Genomic DNA, 12,217 nt, shown 5'->3' on the forward strand with positions numbered 1-12,217 from the left:
GGCTGTCATAGCATATAGCAGCTTTATTTAGAAATGGTAACATTCTCATAAATTAGCTCAAATCTTCTGTATAACTCTTGATTCTCTCATATTGCACTAACACAATTTAAAAGGGGCAAGATATATTTTAAGACTTTAATTACCTCTTATGAATGAAGAATAAATCGGAGGGGAAAAATAAATTAAAAGGGCCACAGAATTTCAATTGACCACTTATAAAGTGTCTGACATCCATGGACACCTACAAACTAAAAGAAATCATACAATACCTTTCAACTTTTTCATCAGCTGTAAACTGAAAGTTAAAAGTCTCCATTTTGTAATGGCAATGAGTTGAATGTGTTAGGTAGGTGAGAGCGCTGGGAGATGACTTTTGGAGAGGAATCAATCTGAAACTAGTCCAATTGTCAGTGTGTTGAGATAATGATGTCCTGGCCTGTCTTAGAGAGGATCAGCTCTGACTGAGCATGAGCATCATCTTCTGACCTGATAAGTGTTCCATGGAGAACTGTAAACTGCTTCCTCCAATAGCCTAGAAGGAGAAGTTTCTAACTACCATGGGTAACTATCCATGTGGGGAAAGGTTCAACTACGAACACAGGAGACTGATAGGCACTATGGTCACTAAGCTTTCCTCAGGCACAGGCAGCTGTTGAAATGTCACATCCAGCAAGCCTTCATGACCTGACCTCTTTTAAAAATGAAGGGTGGAAAACTGACTAAGAAAATGCCAGGTAGGGATTTGTTTTTAAATCTTTACTGTGTAAACCAGTAAGTTGATGACACAGGTCCATTTAGGCAGCTAAAATGTCATGTGAGTGTGACAGTACTGTTTCAGATCTCGAGCTGATGGGAGGTACTTTCTAATTTGGCCCAAAGGTTTCGAAATAAGGAAAAAGGAGGCTCCACTGATTTTGTTTCAAAATGTCCTGCATTTGTCCTGTACTCAGATAATGAAGTCCTGTGCGTGACATGAGTTCGTTCATTTGAGGCAAAAGTAGAGGGGGCAGAACGGCAGCATGAGGGACGCAGGGTAGCAGGGCTGGAACATCTCGTGACAGCTTGACAAAGGTATTGTTGGCTTCCTTGCGATGATGAATAAACAGCAGAACATGTGGCCACTTTTAAGCCTTCATCAGGGCGCTGACGACGGCGCGGGCGTTGAGGCTGCGCAGGTCGTTGTACGTCTGCCCTGTGCCTACGAACACGATAGGCTGGCCTGTGCTGTAAGTCATGGAGATGGCAGCACCGACCTGCGAAAGGAGGGAGGGTGACGCGTGAGTGCTATCGGCTTTCCCACTGCAAATTATTCATAAGTCGGGAAGCAGCCACGGGCGAATCATTAACCTCACCAAAATACTGTTAGAGGCCAGAATCATAGTGAAAATATGAAATGTACCTTGTCATCAATGGTGTCAAACTTGGTGAGGACAATTCCGTCGATCAGCCGAGGCTTGTCAGACATGGAGTGGTCTGCCAGAGCCTGATTGAACTTCACCTGAGGACACAAGGAAGAGGAGTCATTCAGGCGAAAACTGATTAGGACAGAGTGAATATGTAGAGCTCCTTCTTTCCAGCTTACTTTTAAGCACAGTGGACTGTGGAGGAGGAGAAAAACACATCCGAGCAAACCGCTTAACAAAACAGCAGCTCAACTGAACAATACTGACCCCTGGTGGGGAGTTTGACTTTCTGCAGCATTTTCTCATTGTTGACTGATGACCAGCACATCCCTAACCTAAAGACCTATGGTAACGAGCCTATATACCCATGTAGCTTAAGCTGACAAGTCAGTACCAAGTTCTATCAGCAGATTATTAGTTCATCAGCAATTTGTAAATTAACAACTTTTTGACATCAGAAGTTCAGATAGTCTTACCAGCTGGTCAACTGCCTCATTGCCCACCAGAGCCTCCCCAACAAACAGCACTAGGTCGGGCATGTTGACCGCAATGAGTTTGGCCAGGGCTGTCATCAGAGGGGCGTTGTCCTGCATACGCCCAGCAGTGTCCACCAGCACCACGTCAAAGGCCTGGTTGCGGGCTACGGGGATCAAACATAGAAGTCGTACATTTAATATAGCATATGGGCGATTTAATAATGCGTGTTTCACCTTCTCCTCGAGATGTCACATTCACTACAAGTCCTGTCGGCTAACAGGACAGCAAATCTTTTACCGTAGGCAATGGCCTCCATTGCGATTCCTGCTGCGTCCTTCCCGTAGCCCTTCTCATAGAGCTGGACTACTGTCCGTCCCCTGTGCTTCTCCGGGGGGTGCAGAGAGTTCAGGCGGCGCTGATGAGTGCGGAGCTGCTCCACTGCGCCGGCACGAAATGTGTCGCAGGCCGCGATCAGCACAGTGAAGCCATTCTCTATCAGCCAGAAGGAGATCTGGAACAAGAGAGAGACGAGATGAGGTGACAATGTGCTCTCAAGACATCAAACCAACTCACAGTCACTGACACTCTGAGTATTACTAACACCTGTTCCTTCCCTACTATGGCTATGTTTATATGGATACTAGTATTTCACAAATAATCACAATAATAATAGTCCAATCAGAACAAAAATGTCTCATGTAATGACCTCAATAGGATCAGACCGGGCTAGGAGAGTCAGAAGAGTTTTATTCTGATTGGATTATTTTATTTAGTGTCCCAGTAAACAGTTAACAGTTGTTCTCCTCTACAATCCTAAAGCAAAGAATGTAGCAGCCTCTGATTAAAATGACTGTAATCGGGTTGAAGGTGTTTGCTGACCAGCAGACTTTATATTTTATTTTGTTAGTGTTGAGGAACAGGTTGTTTGCAGGGCAGCATGCCGCATCATCTCTGTACGCCGTCTTACCGCTGCCATGGATGAGTCCAACCACGGTGGCGTCATCTGCAACTTTATAAACCTTGGTGGGTTGTGTGTGTGTGTAATGTGTACAGTGTGTACAGAGGGCATAGCACACAGCCCTGTGGTGAGCCACTGCTAAAGATGAAGGAGGAGGAACGGTATGCGTCTAGTTTCACAGTTTGAGGGCGTTTTGAGAGAAAGTCCTTGACCCTGGTTTGCTAATTTTCCAACTAAATGCCAAAGGATGATGCAACTGAAGCCTGAGCTGTAATCACCAAACAGCACCCAGACACAGCTGCCTGATAGTCCAAGGTGGCTCAGAGCCGAGTGGACGGCAGTGGCGATGGCGTCTTCTGTAGATCTGTTTGTTTTATAAGCATATTTATGAAGGCCGAAGGTGAGAGAGGGGCTCGTTGCGACGCGGTCAGCAGTGAGTCTTTCAAAACAATTCATGACTACTGATGTTAATGATTCTCTCCTCAGTTACACACACCCTTTTTTTTGTCTAATAGATGCCAATCACCAGTTAAATAAATAAATAATAGAGTTACATGTGAACTATAAAGCTGAGGTAATTCAAAAATACTGCTGCATTGTGTAGCTCACCCCAAATGCCAACTGAAATGTGTTCTTTTTCCATGTTATTCAGCACTAATGTAGGTGAGCTAGGTAAAAACAAAACTGTGCTGGGCTGACAGATTCATCTATAAAGTTTCAGATTCAGCTATATAGTTTACACAGTGAGAAAGAGCTTTACATTGTATGCAATAAGATGCTCAGCCTAACGGAGCTACACATGTTTTTTCACAAACCATACAACAGCCCACCGCAGGAAAAGTACCCATCTTAGAGCCTCCTGCGGGTAACACATCAGCAAACCACAGCACCCTCAGGGGACTTGGGGAAATGGTAAATTTGCAGCGCATGGATGGTGGCAACTCACTTTTGCCAGGTTGGTGGACTTTCCGACCCCGTTGACGCCACAGAACGTGATGACGAAAGGCCTGCGCTGGCTCTGCGCCTCCATGACATCCCTCAGAATATCCACCCTTCTCTTGGGCTGCAGGATCTGCACCAGTGAGTCCTGCAGGGCCTGCTTCACTGTTGAGGCCACAGCTACACACACACACGAAAAAAAAGGATTAACAAGCGCAACTGACACATGTTCCTTACATGTTAGTCTGCACCTCCACAACAAACTTCACAGTGTAAGACCAAACATTAACTATATAATGAAAAGTTTGGAAGCACTGAATAAGGGGCAGATTGAATTAAACATCTACAACATTTCTTTCTTACGATATGTATTCCCCTTTCTCTTCAAAATAAGTGGGATGTTTGTATGTGCCTTTGTAAAAATAAAGTCTGAGCAATACTGTAAATTGCATTTGTGTATATGAAACTGACGGGGAAATCCTATTCAAAATCAACCTGTTGTTGTGATCATACACACAGTGTTTGGGAAAAGCCATTACTCTAATCACATTACTGTTGCATGCAAACTGGCCCTCAGAGCAAAACAAGAGCACATTAATCCATAAAGTAATTCATGACAGTGAGCGGGGATCGATACTCATTAAACCAACGTGAATGGGTACTTACTGGTGAATGTGCCCATGACTTTGCCCTCCAGTTTTTTGGCGACAGAGTCACACAGCTGGGCGGCAATGTCGGCCGCTACATTCTTTGCTGTGGGATAGTGGGGGGGGGGGGGGGGGGAGGGGGCAGTGAGTAGCAGGAACTTTCCAATCTCGCAAAATGAAGACTGTGAGAGAAAGGGGGGTCATACCGATGAGGTGGTCCTTCATCTTTTCCAGCACTGGCTCCATGTCCTCCCGGGACAGGCTCTTGGAGCCCACCAGGCCCTTCAGCATCCCGAACATCCCTCCGAAACCACCGCCCTTTTTGGAGCTGGGGAAAAACAAACGAAGCTGAGTACGTTTTCACAGCATGGCTTACGTTTGAGGAAAAATGTATAAAGACGTTAATATATAAAAAGAAACACTTCTTTACCTTGTCTTGCTTGTTTCGGTGACAACCACTCCCTCGTCTTCCTCCTCCATCTCCTCTTCATCACTGGACTCGTAGTCCACAGACTGCAGGTCTCCCTTCATAGAGAGTGGCTGCATTCCCTGAAGCACATCCAAGAGACTGAGTACTTGGCATCACATCATTTATTGTAACGTTATTAACGTGACTAATGCAGAAGTCTCTTCAGCTAGAAACCTCTTAGGGGTGAAGTGGGTACATACCAGGTCCGTTTGTGGTTCCAGTGACTGCTCGCCACCATTGGAGGAACCATCCCCGTTCCTTTCGCTGTAGTCCAGGTCCTTGGTGCTGCATCCACCCATCTCCCACACACGCATTTTTTTCTCCTTAGACTTCTGGGGCTTTGGGGACTTACTGTAAGTAGGATGACAAAATATCAGAATAACGCAATTCGGAAGTCAGCTACTAAACATGCTTTACAACTGGAGAGTGAGAGAGAAAATGGACCTTGATAAAGACCACACCGAAACCCTCTAAGCTAACCAAGTTGAGATAACTTAAAGTCACAGTTACAGTCTTAATTATTATGATTCATTATTATAAAAAAAATACACTATTTAATAAACTATTAAAATATGGTTCTAATTCTAGCGCAGACAAGCAAGCCAGTAACACTGACCACCTTTACACAGACAATAGTTCTTCAACCCGTTTCTAATCTTTCTAATTAGAGATTCTAGACCCACATATGCTCAGTGGTGCTGACCAGTCAGTTCTGGCTTTGTTCATGTTCTCGTTCACGTCTGTGAAAGACTTGGTTGTTTGTGCCCCTCCTGTAAACTTGACATGTCTGCCCCATTTACAAAGAATGTATTCATTCCATCAAGAGAGAAATATCACATCTAGCCTTTACATGGTTATTAGTAATTTATATTACCCTATTGATCAGATTATCAACAGGTTACACCACCACTCTCCATCGCATTGAGAATTCAGGCCAATCTGTTTCTATTAAAAATATTAAATTAGGTATTCTTCTTCAGATTATTTTGTTGACTATTATTTGAATACTAGTGTTTAACTAAACTATGGCTGTAAACACATTAAAAATATTTAATAGCGATTAAATGCATTATTTCCATAGTTAAGGCAAATTTACTATGGAAATGAATAGCACTTTTTGAAAATATGTTTAAAATGTATGTGGGAGGGATATTTTTCAACTTTTTGTTCATTTTTTTTTTTTTTTTTTAATTATTTACTGTTACCAGACTTCATTTATCATTCATTCATTCTCTGTAAGGGTCATGGGGGGCTGGAGCCTATCCCAACTGTCATCGGACGAATGGCGGAGTACACCCTGGACAGATCGTCAGTGTATCGCAGGGCTAACACAGAGAGACAGACAACCATTCACACTCACATGCACACCTACAGCCAATTTAGAATCACCAGTGAACCTAATGAGCATGTCTTTGGACGGTGGGAGGAAGCTGGAGTACCTGGAGAGAACCCACGCAGACAACCTGGAACCTTCTTGCTGTGAGGCATCAGTGCTAACCACCACTCTGCAGCCCCAGTTCATTTATCCCTCGGGATAAATAAAGGATTCATCTATCTATCTATCTATCTATCTATCTATCTACAGTGTGACTTCTGCTTTGATTAGTGCCAGATTTTGGCTGAGGTCATAATAACAGATTGTGCTTGTGTTATAAAAAGGATGAACTCCGTTTGATAACAACTGTTATGAGCCTGCTCTTTATAACGCTGCTTTTGGTGTGTTAAGTACATATTGTCATAAGTTAAGTACATATAAGAGTATGTAAACATATCTGCTGCCTTACCTGGGTTTTTCAGCAGGTACCACCATGCGCTTGCGGAAGAATTCCTCTCTCTTCTTTTGCATTATCTCATCAGGAGTCAAGCCCTGGTTACCATTCTCAACCGTTTTCTGGCCAGGGGATGCGGCCTTGACTTGATCCCCTTTGGCAGGCTCAGCTGCAGGAGCTGGACAAGATTAGATTATTAATCAACCGGGACTGAAATCGTGTTACAATATCCATTTAACGGAAGCATTTTAACAACAACAAAGGGAACATACCCTCCTTTTTGGTATGTTTATTCTTCTTGCCACCTTGTTCCTTGCCTTTGTCTCCACCCCTCGTCTCAATCATTGACTTCACAGTTTTTTGGGATTTCTCAGACTCCTTAAAGGTCCGCATATTAGCGGGGCTTCGAGCTTTGCAGCTGTCCTCCGCCTGCCTTTTGTTGAACATTTGATGTTGCATGGGCAGGATGAAAAGAAAACTAGGTTAACGAAGCATCTGTAATCTTTGTTTTGGTAGAGATCAGTTTTTGATTTAGCTTCACTGGCCACTTCTGACAGATTTTGAAATGCACTGGGGCAACTTATAATAACAATACATCACACAAATGTAATTTAAGTGGGTACTAAAACAAAAAACATTGGAGAAATTTGCTGTTGGGAAGGGCGAAGCTTTCCGTCTTTACCTAAGCAGCATCTTGAAGTCATTCTCAAATTCAAAGCTGTTGTTGAGAAGCTTCAATGCTCCCTTTTGCTCCAGTTCATTCTTATAACGATCCCTGAAGTGAAGCTGCACATCATCTATAAACTTGTCCACATATGTCAGCGTCAGGATCTTTTGAAAACCCACCTGGACAAAAACAGAAGGGGGGGAAATGAGGTTATGATCGTCATAATCAACACAGCCAATGATAACAAAAATAGTATAGCATACACCTCAGTTGTGTTTGATTTGATTCATTGTGTTATTGGGAGACTTACCACAAAAATCAACTCAAACTCGTTGTCGAGTTTGTATTTTAGACTCAGGGCCTCATGAGTATACGAATTGTTCCCACTTCGCTCCTGTAAAAACAATGGTGACATGTAAACGACAGCTAAACATACGGTTATGCTACAGCTAGCCGTCTGGGTCTTCTAGACGTAATATAAGTCACTATGTCACTGGTAACAATTCAAATTCAACACATACATTAGAACAAGGTGTTTTTCGGTATTTTCACACAATAAAAAGTAAACTGTTTACTATACAAACGGTGCGCAATACGCTAGCGTTTGCTAACAGTTAGCGCTAGCGTTAGCGTTAGCTTTCCAAGCCAGAGTGACAGTTTGTTTCACCAGAGGCGACCGTTACTGGGAGTTGACCCGTCTTCGGGGCTCACCTGGAGGATCACGGAGCGGATCAAAGCGTTGACCGGCCCAGTGAAAGACTCGGAGACCCCGGCTCCCTGAAAACACCACAACACAATCCCTCCTTTGCTGAAGATGGTGAAGAAATCTAGCATCTTGCCACCACGTACCTGGATTTTAAAAACAAAACAAAGCTCATACACCCAACAAAACTGTGAGACGGATATATGAATGGTCCTGTCAATCTTTAAAACGCCCGTGTCTGCCCTTGAAACAATCCAATCTTACCAGAAAATACTTAAACTGACAGTAAATCCCCTCACGAGTGAAACCCACCACCAGCGCAAAACTGTTTTAGACACGTCAGATGCAGAATGAGGAAGTGACGCACTCTTCCGGTATTTTTTTCTTCTTCTTAATTTTAGCGCTTGCGCACTGCTTTCAATGACCGTATGGTTGTTTGACATGCGTTTCATATTTCATCACTCTATATTTGTGCTCCAAAACTAAATATTAAATGTAATCATTTTTACTAAATATATCAAGTGAATGTAACTAATTACACCGCCACTTAATGTGTGTAAAAGCATGTTAAAAAGCATGTGATCCTCAATTAAATGTATTGACTTCCTCTTGTCTCTAAATATGATTGTGGTTTCATTGTAATATTAACTGCCTTTCTGGGAAAAGTTGCAAATGTGTATATCCCTGAGAAGTGGATTGCCTTTATACTTCCCCGTTTATTATTTTGTACTTAAAAAGGGTAAACGTGCTTGTTAACTGCGGACTATCTTGCTTGCACATGTATTGAATTGTGAAAGACAGAATCGGGACGTAGGCCTAACCTGGCAAACATGATGAAGGCGATGGAATGAATAGTCAGTAAATAAACATATATAGTAATAGTAATAATTCTGACAGATTGGCTTGACCCCTCGTAGTAAAGGGATTTTGCAAGAAGGCTTTGGATGATTAGTTTTAGATCAGTTGTTGATTCTTCCTGTTACTTCTGCACACAGAATGACATTTAAATCACCCTGGCAAAGGTATAGTTAATTTAATTTGTTTCCTTTTATTCTGACAAAGGGTTAACTACTTGCTCAGTGAAGTATCAAGTTTGCGAGACTTTGCATTTGAAATTTGACTACAGACTTGGAGGTGTCTTTTTCAGTAGTCTGTAGCTTCCTCTTTTTTATGGTGAGGTCAATGATTCCGTGTTTGCTGTTGTTGGAACAGTTATTTGCTCAGCTACTGCCTCAGAGTATTTATGGATGTGTCAACGAAAACCCTTCGAATGGAGCATTGACCATGTATTTACTGGAAGTATTTTTGAGAGGAGCTGATGATGTTAAAAACATGCATGGTAAGTTAAAGTACCCGTCATTTCTCTGTAATGTAAACGTGATCTTTTTGAACATTTCTTGCACATGTAATTGTATGCTATGGGAATTGTTTCAGCCTTTATGGCTGCTAAACTAGAACGATTCTGAGATATCACATCAAGTGAAAGAAATATATATAGATTGATCTTTTTATTTCAGGATGGCTCCAAAAACTGAAAGCAAGAGTATCTTTATCAACACAACACGAACAAGAAGCCGAAGTGACAAAAAACTCAGGGACTTCTGCTGCCTCAACATCTTCAACACCTTCACCACCAAAGACCACCTGTCCTACTAAGCAACAGTTGCCGATTGTTCTGAGCTCTGACCTGAGGTGGAAGCGTAAATATGACGTGTTTGTGTGCCACAGCTCTGCCCACAGTGACATTGAAGAGGCCACACGCCTGGTCTCGTTCCTTGAGACTTCACCCCGCAACCTCAGGTGCTACCTGTGGCAGAGGGACAATTGTCCAGGAGGTGCAATTTCCACAGAGTTTTGCCAGGCCATGCAGAACAGCCACGTACGGGCTTTGCTTATCACTCCCAGCTTCGTGCAGGACGACTGGTGCAATTATATGATGCACCAGGCTCTGTCAGAGGGACCTATGTCCAATAGGATGATCCCCCTGATTCAGAACCTGTCCCACTCTCAGTACCCCCAGGAACTGAAGTTCTATTACTACATCGACCTGAGCAAGAACCCTGAAAAAGGCTATACTCTTGTCAACAGAACTGTGGTCAAATGTAAGTAATTGAAAAAATGTTCTCTCGGCCAGTTTCATGAACATAAAGTGGCCAAAGATAGTAAATATAAGAGGTCAACTGTCTCCTCCTTCTTTTAGGAGACTTGGTTACTTCTAAACACTGCAAAAAGGAAAGAGCTGGAATAAATCAAAGAAATGTTTTGGACGAAAAGCCATCTTTGATAACCTCCTCTTGTCTTCTTCCGCAGACCTGGAAGACCTGGCTAAAACTGAGAAGATTCTTGATTGCAATATAGACGGCTCTGGCTGTGGATTAGATGGAAGACAGGAAGACAAGCTCACCTCAGAGTCCACCGGGACTTCCGCTGGAAATGAAACAGGAGAGAGACAGTGACATTGGGTGGGATCATCATAAACAGTGATAAAATAATTAGACCCAAGTATCTGAGTGGGAAAAAACACAGCTGCGGCTACAGACTGATTTCCTGTACAGGAAATGTTCCAGTACAGCATGTGGGGTGGCGGCGTGGGGGTTGTTTCCTGTATCAGATGTACAAAAAATGCACAGAAAGGGAATCTGAGTTTCTTAGCTTGTAACCCATAATCCTGACAAACTGCAGCCTATAGTTTAAGATGAGAAGTGAAAATCTTCATACAGCATGCTGTATGAAGCATGCTGTATGAAGATTGAAGATGAAGGAGGTAGTGGCTACCACTAGGTGGCTCTCTTTATAGACATTTCCTTTATCAGTTGAGAGTACCGTGAGATCATGCCACTTGTGTGTAGCGTCTCGTCTTTGGACTGGGCAATGGGGGGACAATGCGTGAGTAAAAAAATATGTGAGAGCAGCATAATGTTTTATTTGATGACGACTTCAACTAATTATAGAGGAAGCATAAATCATATTTAGAAGACAAAACAGCAGCAAAACATGTCCTTCCTTCTGTTTTGGATTTAATATCGATTTAATATCACCCTAATGGCTGTCACCTGCAGGTGCCTGCCAGCTGACTGATCTTTCTGTGTGGAGTTTTTGTTCTCCCTGAGCATGGATTAATTGGCATCTCTTTACACCGATCAGCCACAACATTAAAACCACTGACAGGAGAAGTGAATAACATTGACCATCTTGTGACAATACAGTGTTCTGCTGGGAAACTTTTGGACCTGGGATTCATGTGGATGTTACTTAGACATGTAGCACCCACCTAGACCAGACCAGGCACCCCCACCCCATAGCAATGACACAGGCGCACACACAGAAATGTATCAACTGACCAAGTATCTGCGCAATGATCCACAGGACCCAAAGGCCCCCACTAACAACATTCTGTTGCCAGACACCACAGGACACCCTCAGAAGGCCCATGTCCATTCTCTGATGAGTCACAACTGTTTTGGAGGCACAAGGGAGACCGGTCAGGCATAATGTTATGCCTGATCGGTGTAAAGTGGCCGTAGGGGAGCATGTGTGCTCCCCAGGATTTACGCAGCATCCACCTGGATTTGCTCCAGACCCTGGCAAGCCTCTAGTTGAGATAAACGGGGTCTAGCTAAGGAATAAATGATTGGACCGATATTGGATAAAACAAAAATCAACGCACACTGGACAATTTTACAGCTACAGCTGGCATAATGAAGAATATCAGGTATTCACTGAATCAGCTGGAGCATAACATTTATGGTCCTATGGCATTTTTTTCTTAATGCAGAAAAGGTTTATTTTCACTTAATTTGCTTCCACAAAGTGCTAGATGTTCTTTTTCTCTCTTTTTTTTTTTTTTTATTAATGCAGCATAATCCTCCCACTTCCCCATCCCCCTAAACAATAGCAGACATTCTGCACCACAATAAAAGACCCTTGATAATCTCCTCTTTTGTGGCAAGCCAACATTGTATCATGAAAATGTAGACTAATCTTTAAAAGGCACAGATGTTCTGCGCGTCTTTGGCTGTTACCATTACAAACCCTTGCACACACACGCGCGTGCATACGTAGTATGAGTTATCTGACTCCGGAGAACGCATTTCAAATAAAAAAAGACATGAAAGGAACTTAAATGTAACATTTATATCATTAATAATCACATGTTACCAGATGTTGTGTGTTTCTTTTCTTTTC

General features: G+C 42.8%; 1 protein-coding gene across 1 annotated transcript; it reads right to left on the reverse strand.

Moving 5' to 3' along the window:
- Positions 1 to 3: 3 nt before the first annotated feature.
- srpra (SRP receptor subunit alpha) lies at positions 4 to 8,395 on the reverse strand. The gene is made up of 15 exons (XM_084575329.1): positions 8,297 to 8,395; positions 8,041 to 8,178; positions 7,640 to 7,723; positions 7,345 to 7,508; positions 6,935 to 7,095; positions 6,678 to 6,840; positions 5,094 to 5,244; positions 4,855 to 4,973; positions 4,631 to 4,752; positions 4,444 to 4,530; positions 3,785 to 3,957; positions 2,178 to 2,391; positions 1,880 to 2,043; positions 1,400 to 1,498; positions 4 to 1,253 (listed from the first exon to the last, which is right to left on the reverse strand). The coding sequence occupies exons 2-15, from the start codon at positions 8,161 to 8,163 to the stop codon at positions 1,125 to 1,127; spliced, it is 1,953 nt and encodes a 650-aa protein (XP_084431455.1). The 5' UTR covers positions 8,164 to 8,178; positions 8,297 to 8,395; the 3' UTR covers positions 4 to 1,124.
- Between the last annotated feature and the right edge of the window lie 3,822 nt (positions 8,396 to 12,217).

The sequence above is a fragment of the Chelon labrosus genome, assembly GCF_963514085.1.
Source record: "Chelon labrosus genome assembly, contig: SCAFFOLD_80, whole genome shotgun sequence".
Lineage (NCBI taxonomy): Eukaryota > Metazoa > Chordata > Actinopteri > Mugiliformes > Mugilidae > Chelon > Chelon labrosus.

Bases quoted from the DNA above. Each gene is read 5' to 3' on its own strand.
- srpra (XM_084575329.1), bottom strand. From the start codon at position 8,163: ATGCTAGATTTCTTCACCATCTTCAGCAAAGGAGGGATTGTGTTGTGG. The intron at 7,509-7,639 runs GTAAGTCTCCCA...GTTTTTGTCCAG, and splicing joins AGTTTGAGTTGATTTTTGTG to GTGGGTTTTCAAAAGATCCT. The intron at 1,499-1,879 runs GTAAGACTATCT...TTGTGTCCTCAG, and splicing joins ATGAGGCAGTTGACCAGCTG to GTGAAGTTCAATCAGGCTCT.